This window comes from Saccopteryx leptura, chromosome 2 (assembly GCF_036850995.1).
Source record: "Saccopteryx leptura isolate mSacLep1 chromosome 2, mSacLep1_pri_phased_curated, whole genome shotgun sequence".
In the NCBI taxonomy this organism is placed as follows: Eukaryota; Metazoa; Chordata; class Mammalia; order Chiroptera; family Emballonuridae; genus Saccopteryx; species Saccopteryx leptura.
The window spans coordinates 349,663,007-349,685,142 of record NC_089504.1 but is presented as its reverse complement, the minus strand read 5'-3'; the positions used below and the strand labels follow the sequence as shown (position 1 = coordinate 349,685,142).

General features: G+C 43.2%; 1 protein-coding gene across 3 annotated transcripts in view; it reads right to left on the bottom strand.

Moving 5' to 3' along the window:
• The window catches only part of B4GALNT2 (beta-1,4-N-acetyl-galactosaminyltransferase 2 (SID blood group)), a 48,745-nt gene that overhangs the window by 17,014 nt on the left and 9,595 nt on the right, over positions 1-22,136 (bottom strand). The window contains exons 2-7 of one of the 3 annotated variants that reach the window (XM_066364473.1): positions 20,344-20,544; positions 18,470-18,598; positions 15,880-15,986; positions 14,096-14,133; positions 11,345-11,525; positions 10,210-10,296 (exon numbers count right to left, since the gene is read on the bottom strand). In XM_066364473.1, the coding sequence (XP_066220570.1) occupies positions 10,210-10,296; positions 11,345-11,525; positions 14,096-14,133; positions 15,880-15,986; positions 18,470-18,598; positions 20,344-20,544 (743 nt within the window). The remainder of the gene's footprint in view (positions 1-10,209; positions 10,297-11,344; positions 11,526-14,095; positions 14,134-15,879; positions 15,987-18,469; positions 18,599-20,343; positions 20,545-22,136) is intronic. The other 2 variants (XM_066364474.1, XM_066364475.1) reach the window with 2 other exon arrangements.

Here is a 22,136-nt window from a genome sequence, read left to right as displayed (position 1 = left end):
ACAGATATGGGACTAGTAGATACCTTCCAGAAAATTGAAGCCTCGGCATAAGTTGGAAATAGAAAAAAGGGAAATTTGACAATTAAATAAACTTACCTAGGAGGCAAAAATTTTTTAAATTAAGATTAAGACTTCAAAAAACATCTTTGACTCTGTTTTTAGCAATGCTAGCTGTTGTATCTATAACAATAAGCATAACTAACTATTCTTACTAAGTTTATATTACTTAAATAAGCAATATTGAATAGTCAGTCACTGTATCAACATTATGTAAATCAACCTTTAGAAAAAATTCGTTAAAAATATCCTCAATCTTTAATAATCCATTATATAAATGACATATTAATAGCTTATAAAAATAATGCTGAACTTTCAGTCATCCTTAAAAATGCTTCTGAAACCTTAAATCAGTGTAGTTTGATTGTAGTTAAAGACAAAATTCAAACATCCTGTCCTATTAACATTGTTACTGATTCACAATATGTAGAACATACAATTAAACTTATAGAAACTGTTTATATTTCAAATAATAGTTTTAGATTGCACAAATTGTTTCAAGAGTTACAACTTTTATTGTAGGAATGAAATTTGCCTATCTATATAACTCACATTTGTTCTCATACAGCTTTACCAGGACCTATGTCTACTACAGATAATGAAGTTGATCAATTACTCATTAGATCAATAAAAATAGCTACTAAGTTTTATACAAAGACTCATACAAATAAAAAAGATTTAATGCAAAAATTTTAAATAACCTGGTGAGAAGCTTGGAATATTGTTAGAAACTGTCCTCAGTATAGTATTATAAATGCTCCTCCATTACTCAGAGGAATGAATCCTAGAGGACAACACAGTAATAACCTGTAGCAAATAGATATTACTCATATTTCTTCTTTTAAAAAAACTATCTTATGTACAGTTTTATTAATATTTATTCTTCCTTTCGATAGGCCACACCTTTGCCTAGAGAAAAGGCTAATTGTGTCATTCAACATCTTATTGAAACTTTTAATGTTATAGGCATTCCTAAAGCAATTAAAACTGACAATAGAACTGCCTATACATCTACTAAATTTCAACAATTCTTAGCATTTCAGAATATTAAACATACTACTAGAATTCCATATAATCCACAAGAACAAGCAATTACTGAACGCAGTAATTGCACTCTGAAAAATATGATACTTAAACAAAAGGGGGGAGAAGAAAGGAGATTATTCCCTAGAATTATGTTACACAAAGCTTTATTTACTTTAAATTTCTTAAATACAGGAGAAGATAATTTGACTGCTGCAGATATTAGACGAAAAGTAACAGTTCTAAGATTAATCAACCTATACATTATAAAAGTGAGTTGAATCAATAGGTGCCTAGTGTAGTGCAACATTGGGGAAGAGGGTTTGCTTGTGTCATTGCAGAATCCGGTGAAGTCCTTTGGTGTCCTGCTCGCAGAATTAAACTAACAACATGAATAAGAACAATAGATTCTTTCCATATTCACCCATTGCTGAGATGGAAGAAATGAATTTCAAAAGAAGAATCTTACAGGTGCTACTGCTTGGTAATTGAAAAGACTAAAATACCAAGTTGGGTTCAACTTAAAAAGCTGATCTTTAATGGTAAAAATATGCTACAAGCTACTAGAAAAAAAAATGCTACTAACCTGTTTTTAGCAATGATTGCCTTGGTAACAATTCCGGTAAGTAGAGCTGAAAATTTTAGTTATTAGGCATATGTTCCTAATCCTCCATTAAGTAGAGCTATTCATTAGGAAAATAGTGCATTTCCTATTTTTGTTAATGACTCTAATTGGCTTCTAGGACCTTTTAATGACAGAAGTCCCTTAGCACCTTCGAAAGAAGGCGTAAACTTAGAAAATCATACAACAGGAATTGAGGAATTACCTATATGTATAAGACATGAGTCACATTGTTTAAAAATAAAAGCTCAAGCTTGGCTCTCTATTGTCAAAAATAACAGTAAAGGAGGAGGAAAAAAATGTTTGTTACAAGAATACAGATTTAAAAGTAATACATCTGTACATAAAACGTCATAAATTAAAACCCTCATAGCTCTGCCCAAGTTAAAGGGCAGGGTGCTGATTTAAGGTATCATAAGAACAATGGTTTAATTACAGCTGGTGATCAAAGTAATCATACTATCATATAGCATAGAGAAGGGATATCACCTCAAGCTCCTCATATAAAATTTGGTCCTATACAATATCATTTGTGGAAAGTAGCCATGGCACTTAAACATATGTCAGTGTAGAAAGGAAAAATCTAGAAAAATTATCCTTCTAATCATATTATGTTAATCTTTAAGAAGAATGAAACACATTTCATATCTGCTTATGTTAGATTGCTTTATATATTTGTTATAGGTGAAACCAAATAAACAGCTGAAAATTATTCAATAACTTGCAATAAGTGTGCTTTTTATACATGTATTAACTCTTGTATTCTTTTTAATAAAATAGTCAAAGTCTTTACATTTTAAGAACCTGAACAGGAGTCTAGATTCCAGTACAGATGCATCGGATGTGGCAGGGTTCCCCTTCCATGATGCTGTTACAACATCTTATTAAGTCCTTGAAGCGAACCAAGAGACTGGTTGGACTGATCATCGCCATCATTATAGGACTAACAGCTGTAACCACCGTGGCTGCTATATCTGGAGTTGGATTACATCAAAGTATTCAGACTGTGGACTTTGTGCAAAAATGGCATGAAGATTCTGAACGACTGTGGACTTCTCAATAACATATAAATAGTAACATTAATACTAAAGTTAATGATTTAGAACAGACTATGATTGTGTTGAGATCAAATTGTTAGCCTGCAAAGACAAATTAAGCTAAGATGTGATTAGAATGTAACTACTTTTTGTGTTACCCTTATTTCTTAAAATCGTACTTATTTCCATTAGGAAAATGTTAAAAAGCATTTGTTAAATCATGATAATGTAACTAAAAAAATTATTAAATTACAAAGACATATTCATGAAGCTTTTCAAAGAAAATTAGAAATTCTAACATGTCAACCTATATTGAAGGGATTAATGGATAATTTATCGCAGTTAAATCCTATTGAATATATTAAAGAATTTTGGGGATCCACTGTAGGACTTCTTATAATAATATTAATTCTATGTTTTATTTTATATGTAGTCTGTCAACAAATCAAAGCAAGAGAAATAAGGGATGAATGACAGGAGGCTGTGTTTTCTGTGGTGCTTCATAACATTCAGCATAAACAAAAAGGGGGAAATGTAGTGGAATAATCCATTGCATGACCTTGGATGGGAACACAGCCAACAAGAAAAGAATGTTTTGCCAAGAGAATTGTTTTGTGACTTGAAGGCAGGTCACTGAAATAGGTCTATGTGACTGAAGGCAGTTGCTGGGCTTTTCTCAGTAAAACATTTTCATAAGATTTCTGTACTAGGGGTGAGGAAGGAGAGGGAGGGGGTGGGGGGAGGGTAGGGGCACAAAGAAAACCAGATAGAAGGTGACGGAGGACGATTTGACTTTGAGTGAGGGGTATGCAGCATAATCAAAAGTCAAAATAATCTGGAGATGTTTTCTCGGAACATATGTACCCTGATTTATCAATGTCACTGCATTAAAATTAATAAAAATAATATTTAAAAAAAAAGATTTCTGTACTTTCCAAGGTTATCCCTTAAGATAAGGAGAGGAATGTTATGGGATCCATAGAAGCAATAGCAATTAATGCCTTCAATATTATGTTGTTACTAAGCTATCTTGCAGGTGCACTCCATGTATCTTTAAGTAAAAGTTACACTTTAAGTAAAAGTTACTTATGCCAATTTCTCAGTAAACAAGCTTTTTGAAGTCTTGTGAATAAAATTAGGACACAGCGCGAACTTGGGGCCATTTGCCTGAGCGAGCGGTGGTCTTTTGCTAGTCCTTGATGATTTCGTCTGCTGATCTCTCTCTCTGCGCCCCCGACTCACAACAATACTTAGTTGTTCATTGATTGCTTTCCCATATGTGCCTTTACTGCGGGCCTTCAGCAGACCGAGTAACCCCTTGCTTGAGCCAGCGACCTTGGGCTCAAGCCGGTGAGCTTTTGCTCAAACCAGATGAGCCCGCACTTAAGCTGACGACCTCGTGGTCGAACCTGGGTCTTCCGCATCCCAGTCTGACGCTCTTCCACTGCACCACCGCCTGATCAGGCGAGAAGAGTTTTTTTAAACAATGCACAAAAAGTAAAAACTAGAAAGAAAAAATGAATTAATTTTACTATACTAAAAGATAAAACTTTCATATAACAAAAGATCCCAGAAGCAAAATCGAAAGACAAGTCATGGGCTGATGAAAGGTCAGGATCTAGAACTTCATACCATACAGTGTGATAACTTTTATGAAAAGTTCAAAAATGCATAGAGCCACACTGTATGCATTGTGTGTGTGTGTTTGTGTATAAGAATGGGAACCTACACATTAAACGTACAAAAGCAGGGAAAAGAAAGATACATGTGACTGTGGTTGCTGAAGGCAGGGAGGGGAAATGATTGTGGAGATTTCCATTGGGACTGTAACACTTTATCTTTAAACAAAATACCCAAATTATTTTTTTATGAATTTTCTTGTGCTTATTTCATTTATTTTTGAGATAGATAGCTATGTTAAACAAGTATTTAAATTGTTGTCCATGACATTTATTGCTATTTTAAATAATTTAATTTAGATTTTGAGTAGAATTATTTGGATAGAATAGATTATATTTCGAATATGCAGGTAATATATTGATTTCAGTGAGAGAGGAAGTGAGAAAAAAAGGCAGGAATAGCAAGCTGCTTCTGCATGTGTCCCGATGAGGATCAAACCAGCAACCTCTGTGCTTCGGGACAATTCTCTAACCAACTGAGCTACCCAGTCATGTGGTAATATATATATTTTTTTAAATGCCAAGTGGTTCAAAATTCTAAATATATAGAAAGTAACACCATGACAATACTTTTTCCCACTCCTGTCCCAACTACTTGGTTTCCTGCCAGGAAGCAACCGATATTATTACCAATTTCTTGTTTATTTTTTTATAATAAGCAACTATGGAAGTATATTCTCCCCCTCCTTTTTTTTCTTTTACATAAGTGATAGCTTACTCATCACTCTCTTCTGTACCTTGATTACCTCTTGGAAAGCATTTGGTATAATTTAAAAACCCTAACTCTTCTAGCCCTGGATGGTTGGCTCAGTGGATAGAGCCAGCATATGGACATCTTGGGTTCAATTCCCGGCCAGGGCACACAGGAGAAGCAACCATCTGCTTTTTGTACCCTTCCTCTCCCCCCTCTCTCTCTCTTTCTGCCCCTTCTGTAGCCAGTAGCTTGATTGGTTCAAGAGTCAGCCCTAGGCACTGAGGGTAGCTCAGTTGTTCCAGTGCATCAACCTCAGGCACTGAAGATAGCTCGGGTGTTTTGAGCATCGGCTCCAAATGGGGGTTGCTGGGTGCATCATGGTGGGGGTGCCTGTGGTAGTCTGTCTCACTATCTCCCCTCCTCTCACTTATAAACAAACAAACAAACAAAACCCTAACCCTCCTGCTTCCCTCTTCCTTTCTTCTGAATGCCACTATCAGGCAATTTACTATACAGTTGGACCACTCTTGTGTTAACCAGTGCATCCCTGTTTTAAGGTTTTTGTCATTGCAAACAATGTTTTAATAAATAATCTCAAACCAATATTATTTCACAAGGATGTAATATTGTGATGTATGTAGGATCAATTTTTTTTTTTTTAATTTTTCTGAAGCTGGAAACAGGGAGAGACAGTCAGACAGACTCCCGCATGCGCCCGACCGGGATCCACCCGGCACGCCCACCACGGGCAATGCTCTGCCCACCAGGGGGCGATGCTCTGCCCCTCTGGGGCGTCGCTCTGCCGCGACCAGAGCCACTCTAGCGCCTGGGGCAGAGGCCAAGGAGCCATCCCCAGCGCCCGGGCCATCTTTGCTCCAATGGAGCCTTGGCTGTGGGAGGGGAAGAGAGAGACAGAGAGGAAGGAAGGGGGGGTGGAGAAGCAAATGGGCGCTTCTCCCATGTGCCTTGGCCGGGAATCGAACCAGGGTCCCCCGCACGCCAGGCTGACGCTCTACCGCTGAGCCAACCGGCCAGGGCCTGTAGGATCATTTTTAGACATGGAATTTCTGGCCCAAACAGTATACACCTTTAAAATGTTGACAGATATTGCCAATTGCCTCCAGAAATGTGCCCACTTACATTCCCACCAGCAGTTTATAAGAATAGCTGTTTTCGCCTGCCCAGGCGGTGGTGCAGTGGATGGAGCATTGGACCGGGACCCAGGTTCGAGACCCCGAAGTCGCCAGCTTGAGCGCAGGCTCATCTGGTTTGACCAAAAGCCCACCAGCTTGAACCCAAGGTTGCTGGCTCCAGCAAGGGGCTACTCAGTCTGCTGAAGGCCTGCGGTCAAGGCACATATGAGAAAGCAATCAATGAACAACTAAGGTGTTGCAACGCGCAATGAAAAACTAATGATTGATGCTTCTCATCTCTCTCCGTTCCTGTCTGTCTGTCCCTGTCTATCCCTCTCTCTGACTCACTGTAAAACAAACAAACAAACAAACAAGAATGGCTGTTTTCCAAGTGTTGGAGAGGTTGTGGAGGAAAAGGAACCCTCACTCACTGCTGGTGGGAATGTAAACTGGTACAGCCATTATGGAAGATGGTATGGCGGTTCCTTGAAAAATTAAAAAAATTGACCCAGCAATCCCTCTACTGGGTATCTACCTGGAGAACTTGAAAACATCTATATGCAAAGACACATGCACCCCCATGTCCATCACAGCATTATTCACAGTGGCCAAGACATGGAGACAATCAAAGTGTCCCTCGATAGAGGACTGTATAAAGAAATTGTGGTACATATATACAATGGAATACTATTTAGCTATAAGAAATCATAAAATATTGTCATTTGTAACAACACAGATGGACCTAGAGAACATTATGATAAGCATAATAAGTAAATCAGGAAAAGCTAACAACTATATGATTTCACACATAGGTAGAATATGAAACTGAGACCCATGGATATAAACAAAAGTGAAGTGATTCCCAGAGGGAGAGGGTGGAAGGGAAGGCACTAAAGAGAGCCAGATATATGGTGATGAAAAATGATTTAACTTTGAGTGATGGGCACACAACATAATGAATAGTTCAAATGCTATAGAGAGGTATACCTGAAACCTGTGTGTTCCTATAGGCCAATATCACCCCATTAAATTAATTCTAAATAATTTTAAAACAGAATGTCTGTTTTCCCACTCCTTTTTTTTTTCCTTAAGTGAGAAGCAGGGAGGCAGAGAGACAGACTCCCACATGCACCCGCCTGGGATCCACCAGGCATGCCCACCAGGGGGCGATGCTCTGCCCCTCTGAGCCATTGCTCTGCTGCAACCTGAGCCATTCTAGCGTCTGAGGTGGAGGCCATGGAGCCATCCTCAGCAGCAGGGGCCAACTTGCTCCAACTGAGCCATGAATGCAGAAGGGGAAAAGATAGAGAGAAGGGAAAGAGGGAGGAGTGGAGAAGCAGCCATCTGTGTTCCCTGACCAGAAATCAAACCCAGGACATCCACACACTGGTCCAATGCTCTACCACTGAGTCAACCAGCCAGGACTTCCCCACTCCTTGTCAAGCACTTTTTGATATAAATGTAGTGTTCACTTGCACTTTTCTTAGTGTGATCCTGAGCATATATTTTAATGGCTAAAAGTCTTGCCAAATTTAATTTTTTGTGATTTGTGCATTTTCCACTGGCTTATTAGGTGTTCTTTACTTACTGACTCACAGGTGCTCTAAGTAAACTTAGAGCTCTAAGTAAACTTAGACCTTTGACTTTAATATGGTTGAAGAGATTTTTCCCCAACTTGTTCTCTCTCTTTTTTTTTTTTTTTTTTTTTTTTTTTGACAGAGACAGAGAGTCAGAGAGAGGGACAGACAGACAGGAAGGGAGAGAGATGAAAAGCATCAGTTTTTCGTTGTGGCACCTTAGTTGTTCGTTGACTGCTTTCTCATATGTGCCTTGACTGGGGCTACAACAGGCTGAATGACCCCTTGCTCAAGCCAGCGACCTTGGGCCCAAGCTGGTAAGCTTTGCTCAAACCAGATGAACCTGCACTTAAGCTAGTGACCTCGGGGTCTCGAACCTGGGTCCTCTGCATCCCAGCCCAATGCTCTATCCACTGCGCTATCACCTGGTCAGGTCCCAACTTGTTATTTTTTATTTAACTTTACTTATAATAGGTTTTTGCCATAAAAACATTTAATTTTTTTTAGATTTTATTTATTCATTTTGAGAGAGAGAGAGAGAAGGAGAGAGAGAGAGAGAGAGAGAGAGAGAGAGAGAGAGAAGGGAAGGGAGGAGGAACAGGAAGCATCAACTCCCATATGTGCCTTGACCAGGTGAGCTCAGTGTTTCAATCCAGCAACCTCAATGTTCTAGGTTGATGCTCTGTCCACTGTGCCACCACAAGTCAGTAGCCATAAAAACATTTAAAATTTTTATGCATTTTGCCTGACCAGGCGGTGGCACAGTGGACAGAGCATCAGACTGGGATGTAGAGGACCCAGGTTCAAGACCCCGAGGTCACCAGCTTGAGCGCGGGCTCATCTGGTTTGAGCAAAAGCCCACCAACTTGAACCCAAGGTCGCTGGCTCCAGCAGAGGGTTGCTCGGTCTGCTGAAGGCCCGCGGTCAAGGCACATATGAGAGAGCAATCAATGAACAACTAAGGTGTTGCAATGCGCAATGAAAAACTAATGCTTCTCATCTCTCTCCGTTCCTGTCTGTCTGTCCCTGTCTATCCCTCTCTCTGACTCTCTCTCTGTCTCTGTAAAAAATAAATAAATAAATAAAAATTTAAAATTTTTATGCATTTTATGTTTTTAGTCTTTTCTTTGCGGCTTCTGGGTTTTGTGGTATATTGAGAAAGGTCTTATACTCTAATGTTATTTTTAAACTTTGGGTTTTTTTTCTAGTACTTAAAAAAATAGATATTTGATCTGTTTGAAATCTATCTTGGTATGAGCTGTGAGATAGAGTGAACTTCTTACGTTCCACATAGCTATGCAGTCATCCCCTGTGGTTTCTTCTTCTTCTTCTTCTTCTTCTTCTGAGAGAGAGAGAGAGAGAGAGAGAGAGAGGAGACAGACAGGGACAGACATACAGGAAGGGAGAGAGATAAGAGGCATCAACTCATAGTTGCAACACTCTTAGGTGTTCATTGATTGCTTCTCCTACATGCCAAGCCAGTTTCAGCCTAGCCAGTGACCTCTTGCTCTAGCCAGTGACCTTTGGGCTCAAGCCAGCAACCATGAAGATATGTCTATGATCCCATGTTCAAGCCGGCAACCTCGTGGTTTCAAACCTGGGACCTCAGCATCCCACATCAATGCTCTATTCACTGCGCCACTACCTGGTCAGGTCCACGTTTGTTTGTTTTTTCAGAGACAGAGAGTCAGAGAGAGGGATAGATAGGGACAGACAGACAGGAACGGAGACAGATGAGAAGCATCAATCATCAGTTTTTTTCATTGTGACACCTTAGTTGTTCATTGATTGCTCTCTCATATGTGCCTTGACCATGGGCCTTCAGCAGACTGAATAACCTCTTGCTTAAGCCAGCAACCTTGAGTCCAAGCTGGTGAGCTTTGCTCAAACCGGATGAGCTCGCGCTCAAGCTGGTGACCTCGGGGTCTTGAACCCGGGTCCTCTGCATCTCAGTCCGACACTCTATCCACTGTGCCACCGCCTGGTCAGACCCACGTGATTTCTTGAGTAATCCATCTTTTCACCCTTTAATTTGAAAAGTTACCTTTGTCACAAGGTAAAATTCCAAGTGTCTATCTGAAATTCCAATTTGATTCCATTGATTAATCTATTCATGCTCCAATGCCATTCTGTTTTTTTATTACTATTACTTATTAAAATGTTTCCATTCATTGGGTCTTTTTCAAAATAAGCACAACCATATAATAGGTTAAATATAATTAAGTGATATCAGGGCAGTGCATCCTAGAATTGTTTTCCTTCAAACAAAGCTTGCTGTCAAGGATACATCAGAGCTGTTTATCGCTCTCAACCTCCACCTCAGGGATCTGAATCTCACCAAAGCTCTATAGGACACCAACATGCAGCCCCAGGGGCAAGGGCCTTACCTGGTCCAGGGTCATATAACTTGGGTATGACAGGATGGCGGATGGTCACTGGAAACTTGGCTACTGAGGAGTCAGACTTCAGAGTCACTGGGGGGAGAAATAAGACAGGGGTGGGCAGCACCGTGTCTGGGTCCCTCTCCACGTCACCCCAGGGAAACCCATGCAATGCGGAAGTGAAGGTTGACGGACTATGTCCTGGCCGGGATGAGATGAAGGACCTAATGGAGCTTACAGCATTCTGGCTCCTGGCTTGCTGTGTGTCCCTGGGGCAACCTGTTGAGTGCCTCCTCAACTCACATTTCTTGTCCTTGAGAGACTCTGGTCAGGTGGAGAGGGTGTGGAGTCAGAAGGTCTGGATTACATTTGACTTTGCCACTTATTATCTGAAATGCCTCAGTCTCCTCCACCTACAAAACCGGGATAGCAGTGCTTGCCCTCTTTTATCTCACCAGGTCATTTTGTGAAAGGAGATGTCTGAAAACCTGAAGGTGGAGAAAACTTGCTCTTTAATATGTGTTCATGGGACACGTGTCCCATGTTTCATTTCTTATTGTTGGTGCCTGCGAATGCATTCTGTGTAGCTTGTCAAAAGAGAAAGATTGACTTGAATTCATCTGGAAAGAAACTGGGCTGCCCTGAGGATGTCCGGAATTGTTCTCATGGAATTATTAGGGTGGGGGTCGAGGGGGTCAACTGGGAAGGAAGAGTCAAAGCCACCATCCTTTGGACTGCGAGTTCGCCACATCCTCCTTTCCTGCTAATACCCAGGACAATAAATGGATGCGGAGACTGGCTCTCGTCTCTACTGCAGCTGAAGTCTTCAGCTTTGAGAACTACAGGGAATAGGGAACAGAACTACAAGGTTTCCAGGTGCACAGTATGAATAATCTGTGCTCACAGAGAGAAGAGCAGATATTTCACCTGTCCTTCTCTCGAGTCATTTCTGTAGGGTCATTGGCAATGTGCAGATAGTACTGGGTACAGTAATTTGGAAGTGAATTGTCTAGGGTTAGAAACAGAAGCAAGGCAAGCATCTCAAATGCAGGCAGGATTCTTGGAGAAGGAAGACTTTGAGAGTGCCCGGTAGTGTTTTCCGTCTCCCTAGGCATTTTGCCATCCAGGGACAGGTTCTCACCCACATCCACTCTGTGGTGCTGGTACACCGTACTGGTGTAGGTCACGTGCTGGAGGATGAAATTCAAAAGCTTCCGGTCTCTGGTTGAAATGGTCAGCTGCTTCTGGCCTCTGCCCTTCACCATACTGTCTGGGACATCAGCAAGGGTGTTGAGTGTCCCCAGAGAAGCCATCAGAGTGACCTAGGGTGGGTGCAATCCAAAGAGACTAAATCCAAGAAAAGGTACATCATACCCAATACGGCCAGCAGAGGGCAGAGCATATTAGGGTGAGAGAAGGAGCGTCAAGGGTGCTCTGGTGGCTAGTCTGCAAGGAGTCTCCGCTCTAGTCACAGCAAAGAGAAACCTGAGGCCTGGTGCGTTCAAGGGCAGTTTCTTTTCCCTTCTTATCACTTGGCTTGCGGGATTTCTTACTTCCACTGGCTACTCCTTTTGACTTTAGTTTGCCAACTCCTCCTCCTCTACAGACCTCCAAATGGAGTTTTCCAGGGCTTTCTTATTCTAATATCTTTTCTTTTTTTTTTAAATTTTTAAAAATTTTTTTGTATTTTCTGAAGTTGGAAATGGGGAGGCAGTCAGACAGACTCCCACATGCGCCCAACTGGGATCCACCCGGCATGCCCACCAGGGGGCGATGCTCTGCCCATCTGGGGCATTGCTCTGTTGCATCCAGAGCCATTCTAGGTCTGAGGCAGAGGCCACAGAGCCATCCTCAGTGCCCGGGCCATCTTTGCTCCAATGGAGCCTTGGCTGTGGGAGGAGAAGAGAGAGACAGAGAGGAAGGAGAGGGGGAGGGGGGGAGAAGCAGATGGGTGCTTCTCCTGTGTGCCCTGGCCGGGAATCGAACCCGGGACACTCCTGCACGCCAGGCCGATGCTCTACCACTGAGCCAACTGGCCAGGGCCTTCTAATATCTTCTTGCTAAAAGATTTCATCTGTTCCCAGGGCTTTAACTATCCACGTGCTGATGGTATGAGAATCTTTGCCTGCAGCTTATCTCTTTCTGAGATCCAGCCGCCTGGTGGGTTGCCCTGCTAGGAAGTCTCACAAGCAAATCAAACAGATATCTTCAAAATCAAACTATTGCTGTTTCTTTTTTCTGTTTTTCTTTTCTTTTTTAGTGAGAGAGAGAGAAAGAGGGACACACAGACAGAAAGGGAGAGAGATGAGAAGCATCAACACATAGTTGGAGCACCTTAGTTGTTCACTGATTACTTTCTCATATGTGCCTTGATGGAGGGGGCGCTACAGCAGAGCCAGTGAGCCCTTGCTCAAGCCAGTGACCGCGTACTCAAGCTGGTGAGCCCACGCCCAAGCCAGATGAGCCCATGCTCAAGCCAGCAACCTCGGGGTTTGGAACCTGGGTCCTCAGCATCCCAGGCCAATGCTCTGTCCACCGTACCACCACCTGATCAGGCTGCTATTTCTCTATAAGCCTGTTTTGCAGACTCTCCCTAGTTCTCCCTGCCTCCTGAATGGCACTTTCATCCTCTCAACTGCTCCTGTCCCCATGTGGAAGTCCTTGCTGTTCCGCCCTTTCCCTCACACCACAAGCCAATCTACTGAGTCCTGTCAGTTCTACTTCCAAAATGGAGCTGGAATTGGTCCACTCTCTGCATCCCCATTGTTACTCCCTAATGCTCCCCTCTTCTCTGGCCTCCCTGTCTTCTGCACTGGCCAGTTATCTTCATGAAAAGTGGATTAGATTATGTCACTCTTGTTGAAAACACTTTAGTCAATGGGCATTTTCTGAGCTCTACATTACCGTCACTGGAAAAAGAGTTGTGAATAAGAGAGGCAATATGATAGTGCACATAGGTCATTCAGGTACATGGAAGTGCTGTGAAGAGGACAGCAGAATACTGAGAAAGTGACCCAAGTGGGTGGCTGACGGGGGGCTTCGCTGGGGCTGGGAGCAGAGGAGGTCTCGGCAGGGTAGAGCAGCTTTGCTCACTTATCACCCATTTCAACCTCGGTTTAGTATGCACAGGTGAGAAAACTAAAACTCGATTTCCCAGGCTCCTTTAAGTTAGAGTTCTTGATGTGATTTATGTCCCACCAGTTAGATATACTGGCAGAAGACCTTGATTGGAGCTCTGTTGGGTAGAGAAAGCAGGGTGGGCACAGGGTGTCCCTGCACGAGGAGCGAAGGCTGTGGCAGCAGAAGTAGCCACCATGGTGGCTCAGTGCTTTGGCGTGGTCTTGGAAGTCCCCTCTGGAACTCCAGCCATGCCTGTGGCCAGAAAAATTGTCCCTTCCCCATTCCCCCCGCCTCACACTCTTGTCTGATATTTTATCTGGATTTAATCTCCATCAAAATCTGAGACCAGCCAGACCAGGCGGTGGCGCAGTGGACAGAGCGTCGAACTGGGATGTGGAGGACCCAAGTTTGAGACCCCAAGGTCGCCAGCTTGAGCATGGGCTCATCTGGTTTGAGCAAAGCTCACCAGCTTGGACCCAAGGTCGCTGGCTTGAGCAAGGGGTTACTCAGTCTGCTGTAGCCTCATGGTCAAGGAACATATGAGAAAGCAATCAATGAACAACTAAAGTGCCACAACGAAAAATTGATGCTTCTCATCTCTCTCCCTTCCTGTCTGTCTATCCCTCTTGCTGACTCTCTCTCTGTCTCCATCAAAAAATAAATAAAAATAAAAAAATCTGAGACCAGCCACCACTGGGGGGAAGGGGATGAGCAGTGAGCCAAGGATAGGATGCCATGTATAATACAAAGGGACTGGGAAGGGGACTCTTACCTCATAGATGGGGGCATTGGGTCCATCAAACTGGAGACCTGGAGGACACAGGGAAAAGGACAAAAAACAAACAAAAAACACCATCTGAGAGGATTCCAAGGGCTCTGTAAGGCCCACACCTTCCTAATTGACTCCATATCCTTAAGAGTCCCTTCAAGTGTCCCCTCCTATCCAGGGTTTGCTGACACACTCCCCTCTCTCCAGGGTTCTGCTTTCCGTGGTCCTACCAGTGGTTCTAAAACCTCTGGTGCTTACCCTTGGCTTTGAATGGGTGCTATGAATTAACTCAGTCCCTTCCAGGTAGCTCTGTTACTGCAAAGAAGGAAGCAATGGGGACATAAAGAATCATCCTTATATGAAGCACCTGGAGTAGTCCGATTCAGCAAGACAGGAAGTAGAATAGTGGTTGCCAGGGGCAGAGGAGGGGAGGTAATGTTAAATAAGCACAGAGTTCCAGCTGGGAAGATGAGAAGGTCCTAGAGACAGATGGTGGTGATGGTTGCAGAACAATGTGAATGTACTTAATGCAATAGACCTATACACTAAATATAGTTAAAAAGTCAATTTTGTTACGTACACTTTACTACAATAAAAAATGAATCATCCAGATTCTCCCCATTGATTTGAGAGGAAGGAAGGAAGGAGGAGAGAGACAGACAGACAGAAAGAAGGGAGAGAGAGAGGAAGAAGCATTAACTCATTCCACGTAGTTGTTCCATTTACTTGTGTGCTCATTGGCTGCTTCTCAGATATGCCCTGACCTGGGATTGAACCTGCAACCTTGTAGCGCTAGGACAACACTCTATTTACTGAGCCACCCGGTCAGGGCTCTCATTTTTAAATGACTATTCAAAGCCGCTAACAATTAACTCCAAATGTATTACTTTAGCATCTATCTCTGTTCTTATAATGACTAACTCAAGTTCTAGTTTAAGCATATCCTCCGTATGTAGCCCTAGATAACTTACTAAATTCATCTGTGAAATTGTCATAATAATATTTATCTCACAGGGCTGTGATGTTAAACTAGAAGAATGTGTAAAAATCCCTTATGGAAAGGAGGTTTTATTCTTTGTTTTTTGTTTGTTTGTTTGTTTGTTTGTTTCTGAGCAAGGGCATGCTCAGCACAGGCTTCTTAATTGTTTAAAAATGAAATAAATGTTTCATTTCTAGAAAACAGTGTCGCTTGTGTCTCAGCCAGAGCACCCCTCATGATCAGCTCTTTCTCCAGAATGGGGACCTAGGAAGCTCTGTGGGTACTCAGAGAGCCAGGACCAGCATGGATACTTCCTTCCTCGGGTCTGATGTGGGCCCCCTGCATACCCCAACTCCCTGTGTCAGGGAGGACTGGGGGCACCAGTGCAGACCCAGCCCCAAAGGGGAGCCAAGTATTCACCATGGATCAGCCCAGGCCCTCATGCCTAAGAGTTTTAATCGATATGAATATTCCACTCCCTGGAGATGGGCTCATGCTTTGCCTGCTCCCACGATCCTGTAGGACACCAAGAAGTCAATTATGTCCTAAGATTCCTCAGGGAGACACACAGATACCTATCCTCTTCTGTGTTATCTCATAGCCCCAGGGGAGTCACAGCTACTCAGGGTGATCTCCAGTGGTGGAAACCGTGACACTAACATCAAATGAAATCATGTCAAACTTCCTGCCTTGTGCTGGGTACAGAGCAGGTACTCAATGAATGACTACTGTTCCCTTCTGTTCCTTCCTTTTGCTAAGGAAGGAATAGGAAAGTTGCCCAGCCCTCTCAGGATGGGGACGCACCTACCTGGGATGGGAACTGTATGCAGGGGCATCACCTCGACACCGTGGACAGGGTACCCAAAGGGGAGGTTGGGCGGAGCCAGCAGGGGCGGTGGGCGGGGCAGCCCTTCTCTGCAGGGAAACAGAACAGTTAGCATCTGCCATGATGCCCCTCCCAGTTCTTTTCTTTTAATTTTTATTTATTCATTTTAGTGAGAGAGGAAGGAGAGGGAGAGACAGAGAAACAGAGAATGACAAAGAGAGAAGAGACAGGAACATCGAGCTGGAGCCGGTCCTGTATGTGCCCTACCCGGGAATCGAACTGGCAACTTCTGCGCTTCAGGAGGATGCTCTAACCAACAGAGCTATCTGGCCTGGCAGAGCTCTAGTTAGTTCTTAAAGTGGGTCTGTGCCCAAAACCTTGTGCTGCCAATGGAGAGAGATGGAAAGTAGATCGTCCCCATCTCCCCTCCATCCCCACCCCTCCCCTTATTCCCAGCCTCTAATTCCACAAAGGATTGAGGCTGTTTACAACAATGCACGTAAAAAATAAAACTCATGGCCTTGGCCAGTTAGCTCAGTCAGTTAAGAGCGTCATCTGGAAACAACCAAGGTTGCCGGTTCCTTCTCCAGTCAGGGCTCACACCGGAAGCAACCAATGAATGCATGACTGAAGGGAACAACAAATGAATGTTTCCCCTCCCCCTCTCCTCTCTCTCTCTCTAAATATCAATCAATCAATCAATCAATCAAACCCTGGCCAGATAGCTCAGTTGGAGTCGGTTGGGGGGGTCTTCCCAGCGCAGAGGTTGCCAGGTTGATTCCCTGGTCAGGACACATCCAGGAGCAGCTTGATGTTCCCATTGCGCGTTCTCTCTCTCTCTCTCTCTCTCTCTCTCTCCTTCTCTCTCTCTCTCTCTCTTTCAATCTCTCTAAAAAATTTATAAATAGAAATCATGACCAGAAAAAAGAAGAACCAAAACAATCAGATCACATTGGCCAATGCAGCTGCAATAGTTGAATGCCGAAGTCACACGTATACTGCTTAGTAGCCAGGGTATAAAATGATTCTCTGAGAGAAAGGAGATCAGACTCCTGAAAGGTACACTTTTCCTGGTTCTGAACTAAAAATAAAATATATCACAGGAGTGATTGTTATCTCTGCATTTTCAGAGCAAACATAGTGACAATTTTCAGATGGTTTTGTTGTTGTTACAACAACCTTCAGTCAAAGGCAAAAGCATAACACGATCTAGTGAGATTTGTTCTTTGAGAGAAGGTAACAAGGTTGAAATGTAGCCTTCAGGGGTCCAGTTTAAGCAAAATACCATTCAGATTACCGGGAAGAGAAATTAGACTACCATAGTGAGTATTTGTAGGAATACAAAAAAGACAAAATTTTAAAATGGAAAAGGACACAAATATCAATTAACAGAAAGAAAATACAAATGGAAAATAAATATATGAAACATGCTCAGCTTCATATCAGTCAGAGAAATACAACTTTAAAAAAATAACTACCTTTTCATTAAAGTTAATTCTGAGGATAGCAAGTATTGGTTAGATAAGAGGTCTGAATGCAAGGTTCTATGCTTACCTACTCTTCATAAAAGTGTGAATTAATATAGGCTCTCTTGAGGGCAGTTTGGCAGTATATATCAAAAGTAGAAATAAGCATAGGGGCACAGGGGATAGAGCATCAACCTGAGATGCTGAGGTCTCACATTCAAAACCCCGAGGTCACCAGCTTGAGTACAGATTCATTTGGTTTGGGTACAGGCTCAACAGCTTGAGCACAGGGTCACTGGCTTAAGCATGGAATCATAGGCATGACCCCATGGTCACTGACTTGAAACCCAAGTTTGCTGGCTTGAGCAAGGGGTCAATGGCTCTGCTGGAGCTCCTTGGTAAAGGTACATATGAGAAGCAATCAATGAACAACTGAAGTGCCACAACTATGAGTTGATGCTTCTCATCTCTCTCCCTTTCGGTCTGTCTCTCACTCTCTTTCTCATTTTAAAAAAAAGGTCACACACACACACAAAAAGGATAGAAGGGCTTGCCCAACCCTTGTGTGCTCCATTGTATCTTAATTTCTCAGCCTGGCCATCCTACCACCGGTGGATGAGGTCCCAAATCCTTCCCACAAATCTCTTTGACATAAGCCAGCCAGAATCAACATCAGCTCTCTTCAATCAGTAATTCTGGTCAATACACCCAAGTGTTTTAACGCTGGGCCTTGCACATAGCAGGGGACAGTGTGTTCTCAATATACATGAATAAGATAGTGCAACTTGGTGAGACTACAAAGTCAATGACATCCTGGGTGCATGGAGGGTGTGCCACAACACCACAGTGACATTTCAAACCATCTTCATTCTTTAGCTCCTTTTTAATTGTGAAATGTTTTTATACATGCAAAGCTTATAAGTCTTCATTTAACAGCTATTTTTTTCAGTTGTCTTTCCTTGATTTATTTCTAATTGTTCCTCCCAGGGACCTTGGAGAGAAGAAGTTCCCTCCTGCCCTCTTCGAACCCACACCCTCAGGACAAAGGAGAGAGAGCTTTCACTCTTCTGCAGAACCCAAGAGCCCTCACAGACGGTCTGTATTACCTCCTCTGAAAGTGTTCAAATTCAGCCTGTCTCCTCGCCCTCACTGCAGGGAGGTCTGTCCGGCCATAGGCATCCTGAAAGTTGTAGCCCTGTTTGGTTTCACATCGGCACTGATTTTTCGGGAACAGCCTAAAACAAGCCAGCGGAGTGTGAATATTATTGCGTGGGTGGGTGGTAGGTGAGGGGGACCTGAGGCCTCATCCAATGTGTTGTTCTGAAACTCTCCTTCCCAGACCTGCTGTCCTAGTTGGGCTGAGACCCTGAAATCTCAGCAGTGGCTCCTGAAAGAGACACGGGGAAGGGGGGAAAGGGGGACAGGAAGAAGACCCCTCTGTCTTGAATTATCTCCTGCACCAAACTTCTTTGATGATCTAAACAGATGATCCAGATAGACCTCTAAACCAGTGGTGGGATTCAGCCAGTTCGCATCGGTTTGGCAGAACTGATACCTGATTTTTTGTTGAGTTCAGCAAACCGGTTAATGGCACTTGTAATGAGGGTTGAGGGTTCTCTCCAAGGTGGACGCCTGGGCAGCTGCCCAATGTGGAAATCACAAATTTACATTCCTTACTCTTTTTTAATGTTCATCTGTCAACAGTGTATTCTAAACGCCCGTAGTAATGCTCATTCTGTCCATATGTTAAAAAAATTGCAAGTGAGGACGCCAATCTAGAAGCAATATGGCCTGACCAGGCGGTGGCGCAGTGGATAGAGCATCGGACTGGGATGCAGAGGACCCAGTTTCGAGACCCCAGCTTGAGCTTGCGGGCTCATCTGGCTTGAGCAAAAAGTTCACCAGCTTGGACCCAAGGTCCCTGGCTCGAGCAAGGGGTTACTCGGTCTGCTGAAGGTCCGCTGTCAAGGCACATATGAGAAAGTAATCAATGAACAACTAAGGTGTTGCAATGCGCAATGAAAAACTAATGATTGATGCTTCTCATCTCTCCTTTCCTATCTGTCTGTCTCTGTCTATCCCTCTCTCTGACTCTCTCTCTGTAAAAAAAAAAGGGGGTCTTTAGGGCAGAGAACCAGTTGTTAAATTATTTGAATCACATCACTGCTCTAAAGTGAAAGAAAAGTAAGGAAGTTGAAAACCTATGTAGTCCCCCCTTCAACAAAGTCCCAAATCTGTTTCACAAGTAAATAGTTTCAGCCTGGTTTACAAAACAGCTTCACAGTGATGCAAAAATAAGCAGTAAAGAGCACAACCAGGTAGTGGTGATGAATGCCAGTGGCATCTCAGTCCCACCAGAAGAGGGGGCTGGAGGGACAAAAAGGCAGCAGTTCAATGGGCCCTCCAAGGTTTTGGGGGTTTTGTTTGTTTGTTTATTTGTTTTTTTTACAGGTACAGAGAGAAAGAGTCAGAGAGAGGGATAGACAGGGACAGACAGACAGAAACAGAAAGAGTCTCATTGCGACACCTTGGTTGTTCATTGATTGCTTTCTCACACGTGCCTTGACCACGGGCCTTCAGCAGACTGAGTGACCCTTGCTTGAGCCAGCGACCTTGGGTCCAAGCTGGTGAGCTTTTTTGCTCAAACCAGATGAGCCCATGCTCAAGCTGGCGACCTCGGGGTCTCGAACCTGGGTCCTCCGCATCCAGTCTGACGCTCTCTCCACTGTGCCACCGCCTGGTCAGGCTGGTCCTCCAAGGTTTTAAGGGACTTTGCTGAGTGTTGCAGAGAACAGAGACTGTGCCTTGGAGACCAAGCCCTTTCCTGGTCCCACAGATAGGAATGACTTTAGCCACCAACACAAGTTCAGGAAGGTAGGGAACCACGTGTATAATGGGCACACTAGGACAGAGCAAACTGTAGGAGGAGCAAGGGAGACATCAGACCAAGGTGGAAGAGAGAGAGCACGTGATATCTCACCAGATTCCGTCGTAGGTAAAGAGGCTCCTGAGACGTTCCTCAGGTAGAAGCTTCGGGACCAGGACGGCCTGAGCAGGACGAGGCTGTTGTAGCTGGAGGCTGAACTTGCCATGAATGTACACACTGGTGAACAGAAAGAAAACCACGCCAACTCCTACGATGAAGATGGACACCTTGAGGAGCCACAGAAATCTAGATCTACTGGGGCACAAAATAGCAAACTCTGTTAAAATTTATTTTCTTGATTAGGAATTAAATAACTTGATAGTGTAATCTATATGCAAATGTGACTTGAGGAAAAAAATTAATAGTTAAATCTATAGTTTATACCATTTACCAAAATTTATTTCTGATAAGTTGAAAAAAAAATCAAGTTGCAACAAAGAGACTCAGAAAAATCACAAATAAAAGAATGAACAAAAATATTCCAAAGGGGAAGAAAAGAGTAAATAAAGTTTGTAATATTAATGTTAACATAGTTTAATTCAAGGTAAAAAAAAAAAAGGTATTAAATAAGACAAGAAGGATCACTTATAATTATCGAATGCATGACCTACAAAATAGACATAGTGGTCATGAACTTTATCCACTAAATCAGTGGTCCCCAACCTCCAGGCCACGGACCGGTACCGGTCCGTGAGCCGTTTGGTACCAGTCCGCAGAGAAAGAATAAATAACTTACATTATTTCCATTTTATTTATATTTAAGTCTGAACGATGTTTTATTTTTTAAAAATGACCAGATTCCCTCTGTTACATCCATCTTGTCCCGGTCACGTGATACATTTTCCCATCCCACCCTAAAGGCCGGTCCGTGAAAATATTTTCTGACATTAAACCAGTCCATGGCCCAAAAAAGGTTGGGGGCCACTGCACTAAATAATATCACTAAAATGCACAAAGCAAAGAATTGCAGGATATAAGAACAGGAGTCCAATACAAAAAAAAGTCATAAATTCTAAAATTCTCACATCTAATATCTAACATTCTAACATCTTAATCCCTAACAGATGAAATCTAAAAAATATATAAGACCTGCCTGACCAGGTGGTGGCACAGTAGATAGAGTGTCGGCCTGGGATGCTGAGGACCCAGATTCGAAACCCCGAGATCATGGGCTTGAGCATGGGATCACAGATGTGACCCTATGGTCACTGGCTTGAACCCCAAGATCGCTGGCTTGAAGCCCAAGGTTGCTCGCTTGAGTCCAAAGTCACTGGTTTGAGCAAAGGGTCACTCAAGAGGGCTGGAGCCCCCGGTCAAGGCACATATGAGAAAGCAATCAATAAACAACTAAGGTGCTGCAATGAAGAATTGATGCTTCTCATTTCTCTCCCTTCCTGTCTGTCCCTCTCTCTCTCTAATATATATATAGCCCTGGCTGGGTAGCTCAGTCAGTTGTCCCAAAGCAACAAAGTTGCAGGTTCAATCCTCAGTCAGGGCACAAACAGGAGGCAACTAATGCGTGCACAATTAAGGGGAACATCAAATGTATCTTCTCTCCTCTCTCTCCCCTTTCCTCTCTCTGTTTCTTAAAAAAATTATATATATAAACAGTAGAGCAACTAAATGATAGAATTTATATTCTGTGAAAGAGTTCTTAGAACATATATAAAAACCGGCCACAGCCTGACCAGGCGATGGCGCAGTGGATAGAGCATCAGGCTGGGATGCAGAGGACCCAGGTTCGAGGCCCCGAGCTCTCCAGCTTGAGCGCGGGCTCATCTGGTTTGAGCAAAAAGCCCACCAGCTTGAACCCAAGGTCGCTGGCTCCAGCAGGGGGTTACTCGGTC